We start from the raw sequence: 26,460 nt of genomic DNA, 5'->3' as shown, positions 1-26,460 counted from the left end.
GTTTCCAACGATTTTGTTTAAAGTCAAACAGGAGCTGAAATACAAGTAGAATTAAGAATAAGAACACTCTCAAAGTGAATATATATTACAATCGATTATACCAAGCTTCATGGAGTGCCTTAATCACAATGTATTTACCACTGGGATGATAAAAACCTAGAAGCATACAAATATTTTAGCAGGATCATTTAAAATCATTGTAGGAAATAAAATAACTCTATAAATCTTACCAATTAGCTACTCAAAGGCGTTTAGAAAAAAACACATTACAGAAAATAAACGTATTTTCATTTTAAAACATGACAAGTAGGTAAAACAACCCAGGAAGTGGAAGACCATCTGAAAATATGGCTTGCAAACAGAGATTTCTTTAACGTAGTGTAGTACCAGATATCACATTTAAAATCAAAACGGAAATCAAAAAACCTATCAAATGAACATTTGTGTATGGAAAAGAAAATGTATTGAACTGTTTTGTCAGCTACAAGTAATTAGATGAAACGGAAAGTTTAAAAATGATGTGAAATGAACAGGAATATATTGGACTTCATGCAGCTCAGAATCAAAGGTAATCATTTCTATATTACTTTTACTTGGAATATACACTTAAAAGGCTAACCTTGAATTTCAAAAACCTATTCAATAACTGTTTTGCAGTAAAAGCTGTAGCAATTCAAGTCTGCGTTTCCTCAATTCTTCTGCAAGTTTTCATTGTTTCTGAAATAAGGCCACTAGGATGACTGTGTGAGGCCACAACAGCCTCTCAACGGTGTTGGTAAAGGTCTCCATTATGTGTCTTCCCTTCAACCCATTTTATTACCATCGTTGTTGTGTTCAAGACTTACATTGTTCACCATGCTAATACTTCCATTGGAGCAATCTAGATAAAGTACCTTGCTCAAGGGTACAACAGCAATGTCCCCCACCTGGGATTGAACCCACGACCCTCCGGTCAAGAGTCCAGAGCCCTAACCACTACTCCACACTGCTGCCCACTAATATAAATGTATATAAATGCATTATATTTAACTGTAAATACAAACATAATGTCACTGCCTAGTGAATTACATGATTGAACCCGTTCATGCTTGAAATATTGAAAACAGCTGACTCATAAATCTATTTTTCATTGCTTTCAATTTTTTTTTTCATATGGTGGAAAAGAAATTGCATCCTCATAACGAGGTCATCATGCATTTGCGTCTTCCTTATGTCTGCATGCAACAGACTAGAACAGAGTTTTATATCCGTCCCCATACGTGGTTAGCATTAATGACAGGGTTAAACAGCCCTTATTCTGCCATACCGACACGGAGTTTTAAGGGAGTTGAGAACCTGTTTTTTTTTTTCATACCTGTACTGTACAAATTTCTTAGAAATTGAAAATTTCTTAGAAAAACCAAAGAACTCCGAGACCTTTACAGTAACCGTGACGGTTCACTATAACTTCCTGATTGAAACTGAGAATAAAGTACCGCTCTATGAAGAAAAAAAAAAAAAACAGGATGCAGCTTCCTGTTCTACATTCTCACAGGAGTCGAGGACAAAATAAGCCATTAACGTGTTGATAAATGATGAAGCCACCAACTCATCTCAACGCTCTTACCAAGAAACATGTCTTAAGGTTGGGCACAACAATAAATGCACAGCCATACAGTATTCAGGGATGGAAATAAGACTCCTGTTACACAGCCGCTTGATCCGTTCCTGGTTTTACTAGGAGTTTAATAAGACACACCTGAGCTTGTTACCTGCACACTGTGGTTGATTAAGCTCGTATTAAAACCTGGCATGGGTGAAACAGGAGTCTTACTTCTGTCCCCATTACTCGCACTGTCTCCAATGGTATATGTTTTTGTATCTCTAGCAGAGATGCGTTTTTCTGTACATCTTGTTCTGCATAATTGTTCAAAAAAATTAAATAATAATAATAATAATAATAATAATAATAATAATAATAATAATAATAATTCCAGCCATCATATTTGAGTTCTCCCTTGTGCAGAACCACGTGGTCAGGATCGGGTCCCAGTGGATGGGGAGAGTTCTATCAACGTCACAGAAGCGGTGTAGCAGGATAAACGCATTGATTTCAGTCAGGACTCTTTGGAAGCAAAAAAGATCAACAGCAACTGTTGTTTTAACATTACAGCACCAACATATTGGTTTCACTTACCACAAACAGAGGGTTCTCATAATCACGCTACACCTGAAAGGTTAAATATATGTGGCTTAAATGGGTATGTAGCCAGATGTTTGCAGACTTGGCTATACTATGCACACAATGTATCCTGGTTTGCCATGTTTATTAATATGCTTTACAATACCTTGCTGGTCTTTACAATGCTTCCCACCGCTTTACCATGCTTTATTACACTTTGATAGGCTTTATTATTATTTGTTTATTTAGCAGACGCCTTTATCCAAGGCGACTTACAGAGACTAGGGTGTGTGAACTATGCATCAGCTGCAGAGTCACTTACAAGTAAGTCTCACCCGAAAGACGGAGCACAAGGAGGTTAAGTGACTTGCTCAGGGTCACACAGTGAGTCAGTGGCTGAACCGGGGACCTCCTGGTTACAAGCCCTTTTCTTTAACCACTGAACCACACAGCCTCCTATGTGAAACGTATCGTGTTCACCACTTACAGCGTGCGTGCAAACCGTCATTGTTGTTCTTTACATTATAAGGTAAGTATATAGAAAGCTACCCAGACAGTATAACTAATGTGCCGACCTGTCCTGTATTTTCTAGACAGCAAAAGAGGTGAACTATTTTGAGACGCGTTATATTTCCAGTCACTCTGCAGCGTTGACAGCGTTAAGAAATGAGCCTTTGTGTGCGTCCGTTTTGAATATTCAATACAGATATGCAAAAAAATCGTGACTGTCTAATACACGCATTTCCTTATTCTGTTTGTAGAAACTCCCAAACTTGGAATTCTCCTGGAAACACGCCTGGACTCCCCATACAGATCCGCTATATTAAATCACGGTGTTTTCCACAAGTTGAATTGTGTGCAACTAGACAATTTAAAAACGAATGCTTTTCTAACTTTGCCCCGAAAAATTCAACAAAAATGATAGCACCGTTAGTGAAATCCACTCTCAGTAACGACTAATCCCTACACATCGATGCTTTCCGCAATCTCCCGACTCGACGCGCTCGGAGCTCCCAACCCAGCCTGTATCCCGGTGTCGGGCCGGAAGTTGTTCGGATTCCAGGTGAGATGGTTCTGTCGCCAGAGAAAACAAAACACAAAAATAAAAACAGGAATATAATACCCGGGGCTGTCGTCTCTCCCGACAGGTGAGCAGGGCTACCTTTCTCACAGCGCGGAAGGGCTGTGTTCATGGTACACTAGCAATGCGGCAAAATCATTTTAGATTTTAACCCAACAGGAGCCTTAGATACCGTGCTGTCTGAAATAATGTCGACATGATGTAATAAAACATGCTGAGACACCTTAGTTACGGGCATCAGTGTAATAAATGATGTTGCTTTGCACTGCGGTGATTGTAAATGTCGCCCATCTTTTATCGTTTTATCGAGTTTCGGCTGTTGTGGGGGTTTCGTGCTGAATTCTGCGTTCTTGAGAATTATACTGTTAGGCAGAGAGGGTTGTCTACACTGTTTTGAGAAGTGACACCACTTAAAAAAAACACGAACACGCAATCAAAAGGGTATAGCTTGGGTTTGGTACTGTGTCTTTATAAAAACACTGCTAACTAGACTGAGGAAATGGCATTTTGGGAGCCTGTTATTAACGGCGTGCAGACAGACTTCCCAAATCATACTTTTTATTTGTATGTATTCTGGTGCGAGTTTGTTTAACGCCTTGCTCTGAAATGTACAGGGCATTTACAATTAAGGGTCGTTAGATATATTTTTTTCCCCCAAACTTGGCACCTTTTCTTGTACAGCTTACTGAAGCTGTGTCTAAATGCAAAGCAATGTTGCACGCATCACACACAACAATACTGATTTGTCTCGCTAGCTTCTTTGTGTTTACCGCTTTTGCTGGTTCGCCTGACTGTACCTGGTGTTAACATTCATTTACAGTAACCGGCGGGCAGTTTCAAGAAAACCAGCTTGCTAACATCATAAGATATGGAGTTAGTAGCCTGCTAATTGCCTAAATAATAACATTTAAGAGACTAAAACAAATGATGTTGTTTTAATGAATGGGTAAGCATTTACGACAATTACAGTACATTTAAACACGAGACTTGTAAGGCGTTTAATATAATATGTTGTTTTTCTATACTTTGAGAAAAGCAGACCCACTCACCGTCAAAACTAAAATTCTACATCCAACCTTATAAAGTAAGAGGCTCCTTTACAAAAGCGTCTGGGTTGAAAGCAAAACGACACCCACCTTTTGAATACACTCACAGATTTTAAGTGTTGATCCAAGAAGATTCACTTGATGCAAAGGTTATTTGTTTTATACACAGGGCAGTTGCCATGGCATTTACTGTTATGGGATACATTTTAATAGGTGACTGTGGAACCTAAGCGAGGAACATTTCAAAAACTATACCTTTAGAATTCAGCGAAGATAATAATTCTATTGTTTGGTGGGTCCGCAGGGTATTTTCTTCCAGTTCAACAGTGATTTAGTTAAAGTTTGCTTGAGTGAAGATCATTTTGTCTTTCTTTCTTTCTGTCTTGGGTTGTGTATTGAGAGCTGTTTTGAGAGAAAGTGATTTTTCTTTCTTATTAGATTTGTATTAAAAATCTAAACTGTAGCGCATAAAATGTATAGGGTTATTATAATATTAAACAGGGTAGGTTTACACCAAGCCAAAATCTGCCGAATCACATACATTTTAAATGAGCAATTTGTCTGGGGAAAGTAGGGAGTGTTCAGGTGGTCCCACTGTCCACAAATCAGGCTGTGCAGGAGCTGGTCAGTCATCAGCATAGTGATACATTATTGACAGACTGAAAATAGAAAACAGAGGTAAGGAAAGCACCCTCAGATAAACTGTAAATGAAAGCATCTGTTTGGAGAAGTGCAATGGAATGCAGATCTAACACTGGAGTGTTGTTTTCAATACTACTGTCTGAGATAACGTCACACTGACTGAACTTCATCCCAGGATTCACCTGGCGTCTTATTAATCTGCTTTGTTGTTGAACACTTTATTTGAGTTTTGTGTCGCTAGAGGAGCCACTCTTTTAGCAAGGCAGTTGCACGGTTTCTGTTATGTGCTGCTGTTTTAATTTCTTTGCGAATTTGACTAGTGGGGTAGTTCTCTTATTAATGAAATAATATTCCAACATGAAACACGTGTGTCAGAATTATTATTTTAAAGCTCAAGTGGATCAAAACCTGTTCACTCCATTTGTGGCTGATGATACATAAACCGCATGTGAGGGGAGAAAAATATTAGGAGTGCATTAAAAAGAAGCAGTGAGAATGTTTCAGAAGGAAGTAAAAAAAAAAGTCATTTTTAAAGCATTATTTTCCTACCAGAAATATTAAATTGACATTTGTACGTTTTTTCCAGTTCACCTTGAGTAAACCCCATTGGTGCGCTTGCACTGGAATGACCCGTTTATAAACACTAAGACAATAGTCGTCTACAGAAATAATATATTGCATTAAATCAGCTGTTTGATTGGCTTTTTACCAATTGATATATACTTAAATGATCAAAGACAAGAAATAACCATGTAATGGCTAAGGTAGAAAGTGATCTCTAATCTAAAGATACGTTCAGTTCTGAATATTTATTTATTATAAAAGAAATGCAATTTAGAGTTGAAGCATTCATTGCTAGATTTATCCACAGCAAACAGTAGAGTAGTTTTCTTAATCCTCTACACAATTGCAGTATAACAGATGCTGAGGTTGATGTGATACAGCCATCCGAATTTTTCTTTTTGTATCGGATGGAAATGGCGTTGTATTAAAATCTGCTGTTTTTTCGAAAGTACAGTACAGGGTGCTGTGGAATTTAAACCCACTCTGATATGACTTTTCATATTAGTGTGCAAATGTATGAGAACTCCTCAGGATTTGTCATCTTTTATACCTACCTACATGAAAACCTCCGTGTGAGAATTTCAGTTTCCACTTAGTAATCAGTGATATAGAAACAATTGGCACTTTTTGCATTTTGCATGCGTGGCTGTGTGTTCCTTTTCTGTTACTGTTTTAAATGAATTGCATGTTTGGCCTATTAAAGCCATCAATTAAATTAGACAATCGCTCATTTGCCTATTTTGACAATTTTCCAAGATTTTCAGTTGCAGTGGTTTAATTTCATCTGCACAGCCAATCAAAACAACTCTTAATCTTCAATATTATTTCAAGTGCACAGTTAATCTGTTGGTTCTGATTCTCTTTAAATGCATAATGATGTAGAGTGAGACATACAGAATTCAGTTTCCGAGAAAGGCTGCTGCTCTTCTCAAAGGCTGAAATCTGCTGTTAGTTTTTACTGATTCGTTTCCAGTGCTCAGAGGTCTGCACTGGAAAATGACTCAAAGCTACCAAGTTTAGCTGAGGTTTCACAGACTCCAAAATCACACGTCATTTCCGGGGGGGGGGGGGGGAGTTGGGGTCTCCCTGGTTAACCATTTAAATACCGAACAGGGTTATGTGGTCAGGTTCACATCAATGCGACCAGCAAAGTACAGCACAGAGAGTGATGAAAAGAGTCCGCTTTAGCACAGTGATCACTGCTGTAAGTAACTCGTTTTGTATTATGAATGGATGTATGATTGAGTCAGTAACGTCTTGGACTGTGCTGACCATGCTTGATGTTTCGTGACCAAAGATATTATCTGTGTAGTTCATAATTAGCTAGTTACACTTACCATGGGATTCACCTTTTAATTGATGTGTTGCTGTGATAAAGATTTTGGAAATGTTTTATAGCAATTTCTGCAGCATTTGCAATAAATTATTGCACCCAGTTATCATAGCTATAATTGAAGCAGCATCAGAATTAATTTGTAATTCCAGGGTTAATTGTAAGTTATGGTGTAAAACTGATGAAGTGAAGTTGGCAGAAGCTCAGGCAAATGCCTTCATTAGCATTGAATTTAATTGAAATGTTTAACAATTATATAGCGTACTGACATTTTTGGGCAGAAAGTAAGTAATTGCGCTGTATGGATCTGTGACAAACAAAGTTTGTGTTAGCAGGATCAGGGTCAATTCCTGTTTTTCAGTTCCATTTTAAAATCAATTCCCAAATCCCATTCCCCTTTGATCAACTCCAAGTCCTTGAAGGACTTTGAATTGGAACTGGAGTTGTATAGATTTAAAAGGAAATTGGAATTGAAAAAATGAATTGACCCCAAGCCTGCGTGTCACACGTTTTGTTTTGTTTTTAAACCCGTTTTTTGCTAGCAGTTTGTTGTCAGATGGGGTGCTTTCCTTTTTTCTATGCTCTTTGACCAGATTTCTTTCTTCACATTTTTCCAGCAAAGCTCTGTGAAGATGGATGTTGAAGAATGCAATGGCCGCTCCTATGTCTCAGGTAGACTGGGGATGGGGGGTGGTAAGAGAATGTTTCCTTTAATCTTTCAGTTCTTGTTTGTTTGGTCACCCCATTTTTCGAAGGCTTCTTGCCCTTGAATACAGAACCTCCAATTCTGACCGCTTTGAGCCTCAGTTAATTTAGTTGTGCTTGTGCATTCTGTGACATATTAAATGCACTAATGACTATTCCTCTTGTAGATATTGGTAAATAAAATACACTAAAAATGATAACTAAAATAAATATCTCGCATAGTATTGATCACACAAGGTTTAATTATTAAGCACGGGTGTAACGCAGCAATGTAATTTTGGTGCACCTAATAAAAATTAAAATACATGCTTTTATTCTTTAAACTATTTTGATGATGTTAAACCAGCAAAAAAAAACATAAATAACAAACTAATTCCAGGAAGTAAATGCTTCAGCTAAAGCCTTCATTACACTGATTAAGGCACTAGTCTAAACATTTGATTGCTTGACATAGTTTCTTAGCAGTGTTCCCTCAGAACAATACGCAGTGTGTAACAATGGTGGTTCTGGTTAGTTTATTCTGTTTGCAATTGTTTTTTCCTTAAGATGTGCCTTTGCTGTTGCACTCACTTAAAACCCCCAAAACGGTAATTGCAAAATACAGTACATTCACATACTGTATTCACAAGTCCAGGGGAGAGTTTGGTTATATAAACAAAGTCAAATAAATGCTGTAATAGTTATTTAGCTATGAGACCGGAGTGTTTTATGATTGAAGAATTCTTATTTCGTGTAAAAGTCTAGACATGTACACATCAGGAATTTAATTTCCGGCCTTGACTAATGGTAGCTTGTTTTTTTTCCTCTAACTGAAAAGGCTGTTTTTATCTTTTATCCCACGCGTGCTCGTGTGTGTGTGTATTTGAAAGGGTATTTATTCAACATATCTGAACGGGCAGAATTCTAACCACCAGCTATGTGTACCACCTACAGCTTCAGAGCAGCGGAATACAGATTCACCAAAACCACGAAATTCAATCGATCTTAATAAGTAAATGGTTATTCACACATGGGTTTAAAAGCAAACGCAAAGGTTCTTTGTGTTTTAAAGCAAAATAAATTTATGAGAAAAGACATCATTATGTTAGAGTTCCTCACATAGAGTGCACACGCTATTGAATAATTCAGTTAAGAGTTTAGACTCTCTTTTTTTTTTATATAGTTTTTATTTGCTTGTTTAAAACCCCTCCATAGTTATGTACTATCCAGCAGGGGGCAGTGTGATTTGTGTGTGTTTGACGGCCATGTTGTTGATCCAGGCAGTGGGGATTCATCGATGGAGAAGGAGTTTTCAGGGGTGATGGTGGGACCCATTGTGAGCACTCCCAACAGCCAGCATTCCTCCCCTAGTCGATCGCTGAGCGGTGAGTGTCAGCTCTAACACTGACCACTAACCCTTTAGCTGTTAACACAATACTAAATCCATCCGGACCTCCGCTCCCTCCTCCAGCCGCACAGCGTCTTTGACCATGAGTTCAAACCAAACAGCCCTCTTGACATTAAATACAAACCCTGTATAAATAACTGCTCACCACTGAGACTCTGTCAGGCCCTTCTAATGTAGAGACTAATCTGAACATCTGTATAGGACTAGTACGAAAACAAAGTCAAACTTCTGTCACAACAAATGTAACTGGAAGTCTACAGCTGTGGCCAAAAGTTTTGCATCAACCTATAGAAAATCAACTCATTTTGCATCATAAAGTCGAATGAAACCTGCTGAGTAATGTTACGTTAACATATTGAATTACATACTGCTTTGTAGTTTTCCAAATATTATACAAAACTGAGAAATTGAAAAATGTGACGTTTCTAAATCTAACAAATACTGTACTACTATTATGGTTTCTGGTAGACTTTTGCGATATTTGATTACATGATGTTGAATAAAAGATCTAAATTACATTTTAAAATGATGTCTCAGTTTTAAAGCCTTTGGCCATATCTGTACATTGAGAAATACTTCTAGTTGAAAGTTTGTTACATATATGACAACATATTCTACCATTTACCACTCTATTTTATTATGGTTCATTTTAAATAAAGGTTATATGCATGTCTTTTTTTTTCTTATTGATGTTACGAGATCTTAAGTAGTTGAAAGTAGGGGTGCACTGATAATCGGTAGCCTGTCTGCATGGCACCGATATAAGGAAGAAAAACACAATCGCCTATCGGCAGTTTTTGTTATTTTAGCCTATAATGTACACCGATACTCATGGTTGAATTTCTTCCAGCACAGAATTGAATGTTTGGTCAGGCGCTCTTACTATACTAATGATGCAGTGCTGTGTAACCTGCGATCAGCCTGCAGTGAATACGTCTCAAAAGAGCACTGTTTGGATTTTTTTTATTTTCAAATATCTGAAGACAACAGTAGGGTAGCCAAGTTGTGTGCAGCAGAACAGACTTGATGCTACATTAACTCCAACGATGAACTGCGAGTAGAGTATTATTCTGATGCTTTTTTAAAAAGCTCTCTTCTTTGAATATTAGGAGTGTTCGCCTGTAATACAAGTCCTCTGCCGGGTCGTTACATTATTATTATTATTATTATTATTATTATTATTATTATTATTATTATTACACAATGTACTTCAAAATGGCCTTTTGTAATTTGTGTTTATCTTGCTTAATCTGCATTGGTTGCGGGTGTATTCGGTATTTTGAAGCAGAAATTGATTTTTTTAAGTGAACAATTTAAGTTGTGGTGCATTTTTAAGCAGTGTATGCTTAAAATACAAATGTAACAAGCGTTGTTGTAATTGATATTGCGTAGGCTACATTTCTACTGTACAGTACAGGTACATTGAGTTATAATACTCAATGTTTGACAGCAAGTGGCTATACAAGTTCATGTCACATTATATATCTTTTTTCTACAGAACTGTTTTTACTAGTACAAATGCAAAATGTTGTAAAACAGATGTATAAATTGCTGTCAAGCACACAATATAATACTACATTATTCTTTGTATTCATTTCCTGAAGTAACTGCAACAAGTAAACAATATCTATCAGTTTAAATGTAGGTCCTATGTCATGTTCTAGTAGTTTACAATAGCTTTACCTGCACTGTCTATTATTATCAGTGTCCTATTGGTATCAGATGATATGGGTAGATAACCATCGGCTATCAGTATCGGCCAAGAAAATCTTTATCGGTGCCCCCCCTAGTTAAAAACAGGGTTTGTGTTGTGGAAGAGATAGCAGTTGCAGTCGGGTTGTCTTTACTCAAACAAGCACCAGAGCTTCTCAAGATTGCTGTAAGGCAAACCACGCTGTGTGACACTGCAGAAAACCATGCAAACAGAAGCTGACAGATAGTAACTCTCGACGGTGAGATCGCCACAGACCACCAGCTCAGCAGCATTTGAACTGGAAGACATGTCTGGCTGCTGTCAACACTTCAGATACACTCGGGGATTTTTGTCTTTTTGAAAATGACAGAAAGTGTTAGTATGGTAGTCAGTAAAGCATACGTTGTTTCTTTATATCTATAATTATAGGCTCAAGCCTGGAAATTGACGTGATATATTGATATTCTAATATCTGACAATCCAAAACCATCATTTGAGCTCTTGACTCACTGACTGCGCTCTTTTGAGAATTATCAAAACGTCCTGGTTTGCGTTATTTTTTTCCGACAGATCTCTGCATGCACAAAGCATATCGTGTTTTTGCGTCTTTACGTACACCTATGGGCAAAAGTTTTGCATCACCCTCTAGAATTAACAAATTCTGTTTAATAAAGTCAAATGAAACCTGCTGAATAATGTTACGTTGACCGATTGAATTACACACCGCTTTGTAGTTTTCCAAATACTTAACGAAAACCTACACAAATTAAAAAATGTGACATTTCGAAATCCAACATGAAATACTGCTGTTATGGCTTCCGGTAGACTTTTGCAAAATAATTTTGTAGTTTCTTTGATTACATGATGTTAAATAAAAGATCTAAATTATGTGCATATCATTTTGTGTTTTTGTTATGTTTCAATCAGAAAATTCTAGGCGATGCAAAACTTTTTGCCATATTTGTAGACAACAAAACAGCAAGACCGAACATTACATTGAAGGTTAAATACGAGTGCCCTTCGTATCTCACCAAAAGCAATTCAAACCACTGTAGACAAAGATGGAAGCGAGGAATGAGCGGTTTTCTTGTTGTCTGCGTTTCCAGCCAACTCCATCAAGGTGGAGATGTACAGCGATGAAGAGGCTGTCCGAATGCTGCCCCTGGACGAGGGCAGCCGGGAGAAAGAAGAGGGTGGGGGTCCGGAGGAGGGCATGGGCGAGCAGGGCGGATACTGCGACCAGTCGAACCTGGAGCCCAGCTCACCCGGGGGCATCCGCCTGCCCAACGGCAAGCTCAAGTGCGACATCTGTGGCATGGTCTGCATCGGACCCAACGTACTGATGGTGCACAAACGCAGCCACACAGGTGAGAAACACTCTGGAGGGGGGGATCAGCTAGTAACAGCTCTGCAGTTTGGAGTGCAGGGTGAGTCATGCAGTCTGGGTCGAATCCTGCTCATGCAGAGTTGCTGACCTCGGCTGGGGGAGCTGTATTTTATTTGCCACATTGCTCTGCAGCGCCCCCTACTGGTCGGGTGCCTAAGGAGGAGAATTCCCCAGGCTTATGTTCGGCTTGACAGCAGGAACAGAGGCAGCCTGCCCTCCCAATTGGTAAATGGGTCATATTGACCATTTTAACTTGATGACTGCTAAGGTCGTATATCACTGAATGTTATACCAGGCTTGACTCTATAAACAAGTGCTTGTTATTAGTATTGGCAGGATTGTCACTGGTCCCCATTTTCCTGCGTCGGAGATCTTTTGGTTCATTGCTTGTTTTTTGTTAAATTGAAATGTAGATTTTTCAAGCACAAAAATGGTATGTAATCGTTTCCCAGGTGCAGCTACACCACTGGAGTGAAACGGAGGATGTCACTTGTTAGCTGAGCTTCTTCTTTAGCGTGGTCTTTAAAATACCTGCATGTGCCAAAGTATAAAACACGAAAGACACGCAACATTAGAGCAGAGACAACGGGCCGGATTTTTAAAGTGTTTACTCCAGTCTTTTAACTCCTGTTTTTAAATCGCCTTTCAATTTTACAAAACAAAAACCAAACCACTAACTTCTCTATTTCAAGTCCTCTTGAGCACTCTCAAGGTGTTTTTTCATTTTGTAACATAAACCTTAATTAAAGAATGGAGGAAACGCTTTGAAAATAAGGCGTAATATCTCTAGTACTGACGTTAATAAAAACATCTTTTAGAAACGCATTCAGTTCAGTTCCCTGGTTTGCTGGTTTACAGGCGAGCGCCCGTTCCAGTGTAACCAGTGCGGAGCTTCGTTCACTCAGAAGGGGAACCTGCTCCGTCACATCAAGCTGCACTCCGGAGAGAAGCCCTTCAAGTGTCCCTTCTGCAGCTACGCCTGCCGTCGCCGCGACGCGCTCAGCGGACACCTGAGAACTCACTCCGGTAAGACAGGCCCTCCAGAGGAACACATGGGGAGCTTCAGGCAGGAAACCCAACTCCACCTGCAAACCAGACCGGGGCTCAATTAGAATCGCAGTGACAGCAGAATTGTGTACAATTCAATTACAATGCGATTTTGTTTAATTACAAATAGTTACAATTATGCTGCAGTGATTGCAGTTAGAATTACAAATGCCCTAAAAAGTTACAGAAACATCTACTTACGTTAGCATGTTTGCTCTGTTTATTTTAGGTAACCGAGCAATAGTCAGAGGTACAAATACAGAAACGTACCAAAGCTCTGGACAAAAGTTTTGCATTGCCTAGAATTTTAGGATTGAGACATAATAAATAAAAAACAAACAAAAAAAAAAACTGTATGAACATAATTGAGATATTTTATTTAACATCGTGTAATCAAAGAAACTACAAAAGTCTACTGGAAGCCATAGACTTAGTAGTACAGTATTTCATGTTAGATTTTGAAATGTCACATTTTTCAGTTTTTCATTTAGTATATAGAAAACTACAGAGCGATATGCAATTCAATATGCCAACAGAACATTATTCAGCAGGTTTCATTAGACTTTATGAAGCAAAATTAGTTAATTCTATAGGGTGATGCAAAACTTTTGGCCATAGCTGTATATAACTAAATTTTTTTCAAACAAATGGGGGCACCAAAAGTGGTTGAAAATACTAGAATAATGATCAAATGACAATGCATAATTGAACTGTAATTAATTAATTAATTAATTATATGGTATAATTGCAATTACGTAGGTGTGCCAAGGTTCAACTATGAATTAGTTAAAATTACATTGTCTTTACATGAAAAGGGACTGATGCATGCGTGAATTTAAACACTTACTGATTTATTCAGTAGTATTTTATTTTATTTTATTTTTGTTAACCACTGAAAAAGCTGCCTACATTTTCTACTTCCCAAAAAATATGGATGCCTGCCTTATACATTTTGCTAAAAGTTCTCTACATTACCTCTAAATTCTCAGTACTTTAATATTTTTAAATTCAATTCTTGATCGCGCAAGAGTAAGGAAGCCGCTTTGAAATGTTACAATAGTCATTCTCCTTTTTGAAATAATTCCACGAATATTCCACGTTTTAATGTTAGTTCAGGCCACCCTCGAGCGTGGCAGCTTAAGGGTTAACCCGAATTGTCTTTCTGGCGCTGTAGAGCCGCGTGTATGAAAACCAGAAAGATAGGGTAAGATAGTAAAGGTTAAACCACACACAGGACGTTCTGCTGGTGTATGTTTTTTTTCTTTTTATTAAAAACAATCTTTATAGAAATACATATATATGTATCTCAAGTGAAGCCACAGAAGGGGACTGTTTACCCTTCAGCATGAGCGTAATAGATTTTTTCTTTTTTTCTCTTTCTTTTCCGGTTTGTAAGTCACATTGTGATTTTGGTATATCCGATTAGCGCTGTGTACGGCGTGCTTTCCCGGCAGTAGCGGGTAAACCGCTGAAAGGAAAGTCTGTAATGCGTCACTAACGTTAAGAGACGCCCAGGGGGCTGTGACTCATTCCATCCCCGCGCGTCCGTTAACTTGTTTTCTTCGGAATTCAGAAAATTTGGCTGCATTTTTCTTTAGAATTAAATTTTGTACATTATGTTCAGTTTTGTGATTTGTAACTTCTAAGGCCTGGGGTTTTTTTTGTGGAACAAATGCTAAAAATTTTCAGAAGCACTTCCTGTCCTGTAGGTCAACTTCACAGTAATGTAACGGTTCCGCTGCAATCAGAAGTATTGAGATGCCAGCAACCTTAACCCCTTAAGCTACACAAGGAATTGAGTGGTTGATTAAACGGTTTCTTCTTAAAATACATTTGAGAGCGACTCGAGTATCACAAGGATGCTGGCAATTTGGACGACCAGATCCAACCGGTCGGGTCATTTCAAACCCTGTTTCGTGCCCCTCATTACAAAAATAATGCATCATTTTTATTTGTGGGACACATGTCCTTAAATTGATCTATTTTGATCTGTAGCGTTGTACTTGAGAAATCTGTACATCCTTGAAATAAAGAAAAATGCACCAAAAACGAACCACGAAAATAATACAGAATTAAAATGCCTGTGCTTTCACTAATTACATAATCGCAGTATTACTGTCCATATCAGAAAATCACTAGAATCACTGATACAGGTCAGCATAATAAACCCTAGGCCTGGGCCTCATTACTGACCAAACCCAGTCACTAGTACTGAATCTGGGATGGAAATAAGACTCTCATTGCATAGCAGTTCAATACTTTCCTGGTGATTTGATAGAACACACCTGAGCTTGTTACCTGTGCACTGGGGCTAATCAATCTCGTAGTATAACCTGGAATGGATTAAACTGCTATGCAATAGGAATCTTACTGCCATCGCTGTGGGAATACACCACAGTGCTTTCACCAGTCTCTCTCTCTGCCCCAGTGTCGTCCCCGACAGTCGGGAAGCCCCACAAGTGCAGTTACTGCGGCCGCAGCTACAAGCAGCAGAGCACCCTGGAGGAGCACCGGGAGCGCTGCCACAGCTACCTGCAGAGCCTGGACACCCAGCAACCTGCCAACACAGGGCAGCAGCAGCAGCAGCAGGGTGAGGGGCTGGGGAGAAACAGGGGGCGGGGGGAATACTGCTGTTTGCAATTTTGATCAGCGATGTGTTGGAATTGATTAAAAGGGAACTGGGAATTGGGCATTGATTTTAAAAAGGAACTGGAATTGAAAAACAGGAATGTGTCCATTTGGCATGAAGATTTAAATGGCTGTCAAATTCACTCCGCAAGCTGAAGCTACCACCATCCTAAAGAGTCAATGGTAGCTAAACTTTTCCTTTATTCAACCTCATGGTGCAAGAAGGGGTCAGACAGATCTAACAGAGAAGTTCAAATTCCCGTCACTGAGCGATGATAGATTATCTTGTGTCCTGCAGGAGACGAGATGAGAGACCTGGAGTTGATGCCGGACGCTTTGATGCACCCTTCCACTGAACGGATGTCCTTCGTTGACCGCCTGACAAACAGCATCACCAAACGAAAGAGGTCCACGCCGCAGAAATTCGTGGGTAAGACAGAAAGACAGCGTTCATGCAGTAGCCCTCTCGAGACCCTGGTTCTGTTCCATAGGGTTTGAAGTGGGTGCTCCCTCCAGTCCAGGGCAGACTCGAGGCGTGGAGAACGAACTGCTCTCTCACCCTCTAAGGCCCTGTCCACACTATGCCTTTAAACTGTACTAGTTGCCATTAAACTGGCTTAAAAGTGCTAAATACGGTTAGCGCCTTCACTACGCAGCGTTTAATACCGGACTCGAGACCACCTCAGAGTCCGGTTCTAATTAGATTTCATCAGGTAGTGTGGTTTGTTAGAAGTGTGGACGCTGTAATACCCAGCTACATTTTCTGTGTATCCTCAATCCCAAAATGCTTTGTGGTATGTTTGGTGAAATACTCAGAGTAGGTGCCTGAAGGACTTGCTATCAGTGTACACTCCACCACACAAGGTATTAATTTGTATGCTAAAAAAAAAAAAAAAAAAAATCTGTCAGGACATCTCTGTTAAACTAGTGGGGAAAATACCAAAAGCACAACGATAAACTAATACAGTGGAGGCTAAATTAGGCAACTGCAAGAATGGAATGCGAGTTAAAAGTAGGGTCGGGGATGAACAATTCACGTCATGTGTCAGCTCTGTTTGAAATAAAATGAAGGGGACCAGAATTAGGCTCAGGCAAGATATGAAGATAAAAACAAAGACTGATTTGTAATTAACAGCTTTTTCTGAGTTTAGTATGTGGACCAAATGTGAAACGGTACTTCAGTGTTGACGCTTTGAGCTGGATTAATTAGAACAGTTTTGGGTATGGTTCAGTCCAGGGCAGACTCGAGGCATGGAGACTGAACTGCTCACCCCCTAAGAGAAAGTGTGCTCCCTCCAGTCCAGGGCAGGCTAAGAGAGAGGATGCTCCCTCCAGTCCAGGACAGACTTGAGGCATGGAGACTGACCTGCTCCCTCCCTCACCCCCTAAGAGAAAGTGGGCTCCCTCCAGTCCAGGGCAGGTTTGAGGCATCACAGCGAACATTGGAACTGCTATTGCTTTCCATGGACAACAGATAAATGATGTACTATTTTTGGCTGACCCAGAATCCAGGGATGATTTCAAAAGATATTCAAATAAGTGTAAATTATCATTAAAGGACAGTAGGCTTTACAGAAGCTAATAGGACCCTTAGTTAGCTATTTCTAGTTTTGTAACTGTTTCTCTTCTTTTGTGAAAATAATAATGTTACTCCTTTCCCTTTCTCCCATAGGAGAGAAGCACATGCGTCTGAACCTCTCGGAAGTCCCTTTTGAATTTAACTCCAGTTTCGAGAAGGAGGTGGATCTGGTTGGGTCTCAGCAGGGCGGGGGAGTGGGGGGAGGGGATTCTGGGGGTTTTGGGGGAGGAGGGGGGTATCTGACTGGCAGAGGGGGCCTGGAAGCCCTGAGACCCCTTCGCCTTCCTCCACCCCACTCCACCTGTTTCTCAGACCTCACCCCAGTCATGAGCTCTGTCTACACCCAGCTGGCTCCCCTGGGGGTGCGGCTGGATTGCACAGGGGCAGGGGGTCCCGGGGGGAGGGAGGCCTGCGAGGGACACGAAGACCACCACGGGGTGTCGCCTAGCAACGGCTACCACGATTCCACAGACACTGAGAGCGTCACAGAGGACCACCAGCAACCACAGAGAGGCTCAGCCAGACACAGCCCGGGCCAGGCCAAAGAGGACAGCTACCCCCACCCCAACCCCAACCCCCAGCACACGGCCCCCCTACCCCCTCCACCCCTCACCCCCACCCAGCACCGCCCCACCAAAGCCAGCAGCCCAGCCAAAGAGACGGTGAGGGTGGTGGACGGGGAAGGGCAGTCTGTGCGAGCCTTTACGTGTGAGCACTGCCGCATCCTGTTTCTGGACCACGTCATGTTTACCATCCACATGGGCTGCCACGGCTTCAGAGACCCCTTCGAGTGCAACATCTGTGGCTGTCACAGCCAGGACCGCTACGAGTTCTCCTCGCACATAGCCCGGGGCGAGCACAAGGTGGGCTGAGGGAGAAGTGGGGGAGTTTGCTTCTAACCTAGGACTGCACTTACCTGTTTCTTTGTTTGCTTCTTGGATTCCTGTTGCACTGATTTATGACGTTGGGGTGTGCAAAAAAGCCTGTGTTTAGCTGGCCAGGGCATGACTGCATTCTTAGGATTGAATTGGCTTCGGGGGGGATGAAAAATGGTTTGTTACGCTGATCAAAGATATCTGACTTCATGCCAAGCCCGCAGATTTGTGTTCCTAATACACAGGAGTTTGATCGTCCAGGTTTTGTGGTCTGATAATCCGAATTTTCCAGTGTAAAACTACAGGTAGACATGTATTGTACACTGAAGGCACTTGCCGATCCGTTTCTGATAGTTCTGTCCTCTACTTCAGGGGTGTCAAACTCCAGTCCTCAAGGGCCGCAGGGTCTTCTGGTTTTCATTCCAACTTAAGCTCTTAATTAACATAATTGATCTAATCATTTGTTGAATTTGACATATTTCATATTTTTCAAGGTCTTTTACAGTTGATGGTTTTAAAAATGCACTTGATTCAAGGTACACGACCTGTGAAACATTGAGGCCTGAAGAGAAGTGTTAAATGTGTCCAGTTAATCAAATATAATTAGACCAATTAAGTAATTGAGAGCTCAGGTGGAACGAAAGCCAGAAGACACTGTGGCCCTCCAGGAGCTGAGTTTGACACCCCTGCTCTACTTGATCTAACAGTCTTTTAAAGAGACAGACGTTTCCAGTAGTGTCGTCTTCATTGTGAGGAAGGCACTGGCCGAAACGTTTGTCTGCTTCACGGAGTCTCTTATCGTTTTACCTCGGAATTGGAATTGAGAAGTTGGCTGGCTCTTCCAATCTCAGTAAGTAGGCTCTTTACAGGTGGCCACAAGCCACAAACAATGGTTTATTTGGCAGGGGGTGCTGGGATATGTACCAAAGACAGACATGCTGTACAGGTATAAAATAGCTCAAGATGCTAGAATTACTGCAACCGAGAGCTGTAGAGCTTAACTAACCCTTTGTTTGTGTAATGTAAAAGACCACAGATTTCTCACGCTAGTATCCTAGCAACTCCACCACACCCAGTCTAGCACACTTCCAATTGAAAACCACAGTGGTCATTTCAACCGGGAATGTTGTCTTATCACAGATAGAACTGGCATTCCTACTGAAGAGCTCAGTTAAAACATTACTGGCAGTCTTGGAAGGGGGATTTTAGCTACAGTGTATATATTGTTTGCACATCCCTATTTGTGAAAGTTCTCTATGTAGGACGTGGCAGAAGTTAATTATTGTTGTCTTTTTTGATTGTTTGTTTTTTACACTGCAGTGACGCTTCGACCTTTCGTAGGTGGTTCTGCTTGTCTTTTTATATGTATTTTTATATATATTTAGGTCATACTTTGTGTCGGAGCGCCACCTGCCGGCCAGGATGTGAAGCAGCACTGCAGCAAACTAAACAAAAAGCAGAAATTCCCCAAAGTATCGACAAGCCAAACAGAATTTAACAACGATCACGCTTGTTTTCTCCTAAATTGCCTTTTTTTTTTTTTTTTTACAAATAAGTTTGTCGCATGACACTGTAATTTTGGAAGCTGTTTGTTTTGATCGGGACATATTCACTTGTTTAACAAACACAGGTTTGGGTGTGCGTGTTTTTTTTTTTTTTTTTTTTTTTTTTATTTGTGTCTATCCTGGGAAAATAGTTGGAATTTAAATTCAGTTTAACACTCTCCAGTACTAGGAATGGCCCGCCCCCAGTAACTACTCCATTCCCAGTACAGGGAATAACTGGTCACACTGGGATGTACTTACTCAGCAGTTCACCCCCTCCCACCCTTATTCAGCACAACCAAAACGAGGAAGTTATCATACCAAAAAAAAGAGTAAACTGAAAAATTATTCTTTTTTAATGACATAGCTGAGTTAACTAGCATTGTATACTGTACTGTATACTTCACAACACAACAGTTTGACCCCCAGTGCTAAAGCTGATGGGGTATCATTTTCTCTAAACACAGAGGAGACGAATAGAAGGGGTTTAACAGTAAGAAACAAAGCATAATGTGTCTTTTTAGTGTCGTTTTCTACTGTTTATACTGGTAGCTGTGTGGGGATACAGGGATGAGGGAAGCCATGCAGTGTGCTGAGCTGTGTGGGGATACAGGGATGAGGGAAGCGGTGCAGTCTGCTGAGCTGTGTGGGGATACAGGGATGAGGGAAGCCATGCAGTGTGCTGAGCTGTGTGGGGATACAGGGATGAGGGAAGCGGTGCAGTCTGCTGAGCTGTGTGGGGATACAGGGATGAGGGAAGCCATGCAGTGTGCTGAGCTGTGTGGGGATACAGGGATGAGGGAAGCGGTGCAGCCTGCTGAGCTGTGTGGGGTTACAGGGATGAGGGAAGCGGTGCAGTCTGCTGAGCTGTGTGGGGATACAGGGATGAGGTTTCATATTAACTGTGAAAGGTGGGCAGTCTTAAAAGAAAACTAGAGTAGTTTTAAAGTCTTAAAAGAAGCAGTTGAAAATTTGCTTGTAATCTATATTTTTATACAGTACAGTCCGACTGTCCTCCCATTAAATAAGGGCTATCGCATTACTATTTATCAAATCAATGACACCTTTTAATATTTGCACAAAGTTTAAGTACGTATATTTGTCGGCGTATTAAACGTTCCCTGGAGCTGTGAAATAACTACTAAGCATATAAATATTCTTATAAAAGGTTTGCAGCAGTCGAGATAATGACCACTGTGAAATTTCTCGTTTGCTTCCTTTTAGAGACCTAGATTTTTATTCTCCACAAAGTGGTGTTTAATAGCAATGGAACTGGCTTATTTCATGCAAGTTTTAAACATTAAACTGAAAGAGCCACAAGTCTGTGGACCTAGTAGCTGTATAGCTTGGCATGCTGTCCCGAATATCCTGTGTCTGTGTTGATCCCATTGAGGAGGGGAGAAGTGAACTGGCTGCAGGCCTGGGCTGTTTGAGTTCAGGCTACATCCCAGTTTAAGCCAGGATGGGAGGGGGAGGTTGTGAGTTTTTGTATATTTATTTTAAAACAATAATGAAAGCAAGAAAGTTAAAGCTTTTCTAAAGTACTAAAGAAATAACGAAGCACTTTTTCAATGTCCTTTTAAAAGTTGTGTGTGTGTGTGTGCGTAAGTGTAAAATCCTGCTTGATAAATTAATAAAGATTGAGCTTACTGCTGGTGTGTGATGTGAGTGAGATAATAATGGCATGCCTAAATTGGGAATGCAGATCACAAAACACCCCTAGAAAAAGTGGTGCCGTCTACTCAGCTACCTGTTGCACAGGGCTGGTACAGCTCTGTTTACCTAACCTGCTCTGTTGATATGGGAAAAGTGTGTTTGAATGGGTGTTTGGATAGAGGAGAAAGTCTATTAATGTAGGAGTTCCAGTTTTTGTGGTTTAATTGGGTTTATTTATGTGCATTATGCACAGAACTGGCTGAAACACTAGGGGGCACAGTACAGATGAAGAGTTCTTCTGTTGCTACAGGTTGGTTGTAGAGGGCACCATCTTTTTTATTTTAAGAGGATTTTACAGGACCACAGAACTACCCCTGGTTTACAGCAATCGTTTGTAAGGGTGATCCTGGGTTGATGCAATCCAGCTGTTCACCCCGGTGCTGTAAAATGAAATGAAATCCAGCTGTGGCTCATCAGGGTACAGGCTGATCAGATCGACCCCCTTTTGACTCCCAACCAGGACGGCGATGGGCTCTAACAGAACCAGGTTGGAGAAATGTGCTGACAGACCAATGAAGCAAACCTGAAGGTTTATAAAAACAACAGTGTATTGTACGGTACATGTTTTCCAAAGCCAGCATTTAACTGTGAAATTGTCATTGCCGCTGACTGGCAGGATGTGATGTACTTCAGCAATTGCCCATGGCTAATACCCATTTTATACAAATGCTACTGGTTTAAAAAAAAAAAAAATGATGATCTGTTTTGTAATGTTTTGTAAATTCACTGGTGATTGGCAAGAGGTGTTGGGGGTGAAAGATAAGGGATGCATTTACTCAAGTGGAATGTTTATCAAAGGAAAACCAAATTGGGAACGTTTGCAAGAAAAATACATGGCTCTGAAAATGACCACAATGAGTTTTTCACTGACCAATGTTCCATTTTTTTTTCTTTGGTTGCCCATTTTCTAAATTTTTCCCCAAACCATTGATACCCGAATGTAGGAGAAAGGATTAAATAAAATGTGAAAACCTGATCCTTATAGAAAGAAAAGTAAATGCTGTGCAGTAAACTGGTTACTGTTCAAGAATTCTCTGTATTGATGGCATGTAGGCAGAGCAGTAGAACGTAGAAAGTGAGCACCTGTACCACAGAGGGAATGAGATTTGAAGCTACAGTACTCTTTTAAACTGCTTCAAGCTTTGCGTGGGAGTAACACGTGTAAGGGAATCTGACCTGTAGAGTGAGAGGCAGTGTGGAGCCCTGAGAGGTAAAAAAAAAAAGATTGTTGTACATGGAGGGGGGTGTGTGTGATACACAAGGGGGCTCCCTCCAGGTACACACCTTCTCAAATAGAGGACTTGGGTAAAGACAGGCGCCCTCTTGTTCAAATTAACTGGAGACCGTTTTCAATGCTGCTTCTGTGCAAAATTGTCATTAAAATTAAATAATAATCTGATGTCTTTCACAAGCTTCTCCAGTAACTTTACCAAATGTGATCATTTGAAAACAAGTCGATATTCATTCCAGAGCCCCTAATTTGGACCCTAAAAGACACAGCAGTTAAATTAAAATAAGCCATTTGTTGTTTTTTTTGTTTGGTACACTTTTCTTTGACAAAAAGAGTGACAAAAGAGAAACAAAAGCATTGCAAATCAGTCCCAATAAAAGTAATTCCATTTAGGAAAAGAAAAAGCACTTTGATCTGAAAAAAGCATATCTTTAATTGTTATTTATTATTATTATTATTATTATTCAGAGTGTCAGGCTGAGTCTTGGCGTGGTTCTATGTTTGTTCTGTGGTGATAGCCTTGCATAAATTGTCTTACGTGAGAAACGTTTGCATTTTTAGCCCCAAGCTTCTGAATTTATTTGTATAAAATTCAAATTTTAAATTATTCAGCTGAAGACGGGAGCAAGGCATCTTGGTGGTTTTGGACACCTTTTCTGACCTGTTTACCTCATTAAATTCTCTGCTGTCGTAGCCTGAAAACTTAAGGATGATGTCTTTATTTCAAGGGGTTTTATTTTTTTTCCCCACAGCAGAGGAATTTACCTAAAAGCACGGTCTGAGTTCCTGCTCCCTCTCGCCCCCACACCTCCATTCCTCTTCCCATTGGCTCATGCTCCGAGTTGTTTGATTGGTGGAGAGTTTCTGGGTGCAGTATCCTTGCTGTGCACGTGTGCATCGGTTTATCTGGAAGAAGTAGACCTGTCGAGAATTAAAGCACAAGCTGGAGGAACTTTTTATATACACTTGCATGCTCCTGTTTTTGATCTTCGCAGTCGTCCTCCGTTCTGTTGCTCCAATATTGAGCCTTAATCGCGTTCCCAACAACTAACAGAGCTAATTGTACTACTGGTTGCAGACTGCTAAGTGACTGCCCATTTTTTCTTTTTTGTGTTTTCCCAAAATGTGATACTACAAATGTGAGTGGAGGGTTTAGCATACGAGTGAGAGAAACTCTTAAGCGTGCTTGGTGCATCCTGTAGCTCTAGTTATTACTTGACAATTGCTTTGCACTTTCCTTTAAGGTTTCTTAAGTGTGTTCTGCTTCAGCTTTGAGTCTACAGCAGAATCGGTCATTCAGTGGCAGGTTGTGCTGTGAAAGAGAGACTTTGTGACGTTTGTCCGTCCCATACTGTGTCCTGTTAGCACAGGATTTGAAATACCAATGAAAGCAAATACCATTTCCACTTGTCATATAATGTACAATATCAGGAGTTAACCAAAAGTAGTCAGAATATGGAACCAAAATACTAAGTTACTTTTCCAGCAGCGATGCTCGTTGGAAACGGCTATAGGAAAAAATGATTAAAGTGAATTTCAGTTTTGCAGAAACAGAACTAAGAGCCACACAGATCCACTGCAAACATGACCTGCTTAAGGATTTTTTAAAAAATTTTTCCAGGATCCTTGCAAACTAGACTTACAAAAGCCAACAGGCTTTGAACTGAAACCAGAACTATTACCAGAGCATATTCTGTGTACTGTAGAGCTTGCAGCTGATTGGCTTGTGCTCAGGAACAAGCCAATCAGATGTTATAGAGCTATGCAGATCTGCTCAGAATATGCAGAAAATAACAAGCCTTCAGTATGGTTCTTGTGCCCAGTGACCATCATGGAACATTGGTTTTTGGGGATATTTTTTGAGTCCATGGGAGTTAGAATCCCAGGGCCAGGGGGGTTGAGGGTTAAACCCACATACACAAAAATAAAAAGTATATTTGTTGTATAAATACATGAAGTTTGTAATGTTTTTCTAATCCCTTAGACACAGAGGAGCCCCCTTTCTTTGCTCTTTCAATAAGGGGATGATCCTCTAGTGAAGTCTAAGCCTTTTTCTATTCTCAGCACATTCTTGTACAGTTGTTTTATTTTTTTGTTACTAATGTATTAAAATTCCAAAGTGCAATATGCCTTTTTTCTTTCTCTTTTGATTTTTTAACCTTGTTAGGAGATGTTTCAATTTGTATAACCTTGTTAAGGATTGCTAGTGTCTTTTTGTGTTCCTTTTTATTATTTTTTTTCCTGTGAATGGTATGGATCGCTTTAAAAATGACAAGAGAAACTACTGCAGAGCCTTTGTATATGTACCATATTGTAATTAGATATATTTGTGTAATGGAGATGAATTACTGTAAGTTTTGTACTGTATTGGCGGAAGGTCTATTATAAATAAATACAAGGAACTTTACTGGCTCGGAGACTTTTTGTATTTCACAAGCATTTTCTGATGTTGCATTTGAATGGGATAAACCCGAACCAGAGTCCAGCTCAAAACTGGTTTACATGCAGAACATACAAAGGATTTGGAATTTGATTCCTCCCAGATGCTTGAATCCGATTAGATGTTGCATATAAACAAGGTAACTGACGGTTTCTGTTTGATTCAGAGAGATCGTGTGATATCACAGTAACACTCCACACACATCAAACCACCAATCAGATTGATAAAGACAAGCAAACAGTAAAATGACCCTAGCAACACAATCCGCTGAAATCCAACAGAATTGCACAAACCAAATTCACTGTAAGCAAAAACTACATTGCTTGATGAGAAGTTTTTATCAACAGGTTTGTGTGGTTATGCCGTGGTTGGAACTGGTTCCACCTTCACTGATAAATATCTGTGAATGTTGTTTGATCACATTGAGTTTACTGTACCACAAAGCAGAGACGCAATTAAAGAGATACCTTACAAATCAGATACATCAGAAACCTAAAACGCATCAAATTCATGTTGGTGTAATTCCTTATTCCTCTGTGCTGATTATTTATCATCTTCCTACCTGAACACGCAATCTCCTTAACAATGACAACAAACACTGACGTCTAAAACGATGGAAAACAAACGTGAACTGTGAAAATGTTAAATCTGCTTGTCTAAACTGTATACTTTTTCAAAGCATTTACTGCAATTGTTAACTTGTGTTTGAAAGGAAAAACTGCATGTTGCAAAGTGAGATACAAACAACATGAACTTCAATGGCTGTGTTGTTTGGTTCTGGTTTTGTAAAATGAGCAGGTGTTTTAATCCATTTAAAAGCTAGAGAGTAAATTAAAAGACTGGAGCAGAGCTTTCAGCATGAAAGTTGCTTTGTGTTTCTGAACCTTAAAGTAACCACAGATAGCAAAATACACATCTATTCATTATATCGTTTCTGGTTCTCAATGTTTTACCCAGACTTTTCTACTCTCCTTTCAGAAATCAATTGATACCTGTTAAGCCATTTGAGTATCTCAATCACAGCTGAGAAACGTGCCAATAGGAAAGTTGATTTAAATCTTACTTTTTTCATTTAAAAGCAGAAGCGACTCGTCTTTATTAATGTACAGTTACTCTTAACGATTGTAATTGTGTCCAGCATTAAATACTTTATTTTTTATTATAGCTTTAATAAAGATTAGTTGCTTATTAAAATGTTCGTTTGTACATTCTGCTTGTAAATGAAGAATTAAAGCTTGGCGATTGAGATGTTTGCCAAGCATAAACTCGTAAATTAAACCAATTTTGCTACCAATACATTTCTCAGTTGTATTTAAGACACTAATTTTTAAAGGGAAGTCAGGGTACAATGCCAAAAACCAGAAAGAAACACCTGTTACAGCAAACCTGTTTTTTCGTTTC

The 26,460-nt window shown here is 39.9% G+C and overlaps 1 protein-coding gene across 6 annotated transcripts; it reads left to right on the top strand.

Moving 5' to 3' along the window:
* Positions 1-2,629: 2,629 nt before the first annotated feature.
* LOC117966994 (zinc finger protein Eos-like) lies at positions 2,630-25,026 on the top strand. 6 transcript variants are annotated; one of them, XM_059011410.1, is made up of 8 exons: positions 2,630-2,690; positions 7,445-7,499; positions 8,792-8,896; positions 11,719-11,979; positions 12,858-13,025; positions 15,475-15,636; positions 15,973-16,104; positions 17,347-25,026. In XM_059011410.1, exons 2-8 carry the CDS (start codon positions 7,460-7,462, stop codon positions 18,123-18,125), a joined length of 1,647 nt encoding a protein of 548 aa, XP_058867393.1. In that variant the 5' UTR covers positions 2,630-2,690; positions 7,445-7,459; the 3' UTR covers positions 18,126-25,026. The 6 variants fall into 6 exon arrangements, with proteins under 6 accessions (XP_058867393.1, XP_058867392.1, XP_058867390.1 ...); XM_059011409.1 differs by having other exon boundaries at positions 7,445-7,520; XM_059011407.1 differs by lacking the exon at positions 2,630-2,690 and adding an exon at positions 2,777-3,224 and having other exon boundaries at positions 7,445-7,520.
* Positions 25,027-26,460: the final 1,434 nt, after the last annotated feature.

This window comes from Acipenser ruthenus, chromosome 42 (assembly GCF_902713425.1).
Source record: "Acipenser ruthenus chromosome 42, fAciRut3.2 maternal haplotype, whole genome shotgun sequence".
Classification (NCBI taxonomy): domain Eukaryota; kingdom Metazoa; phylum Chordata; class Actinopteri; order Acipenseriformes; family Acipenseridae; genus Acipenser; species Acipenser ruthenus.
The sequence above is the reverse complement of the archived record's forward strand: the minus strand, read 5'-3'. Positions and strand labels throughout refer to the sequence as shown.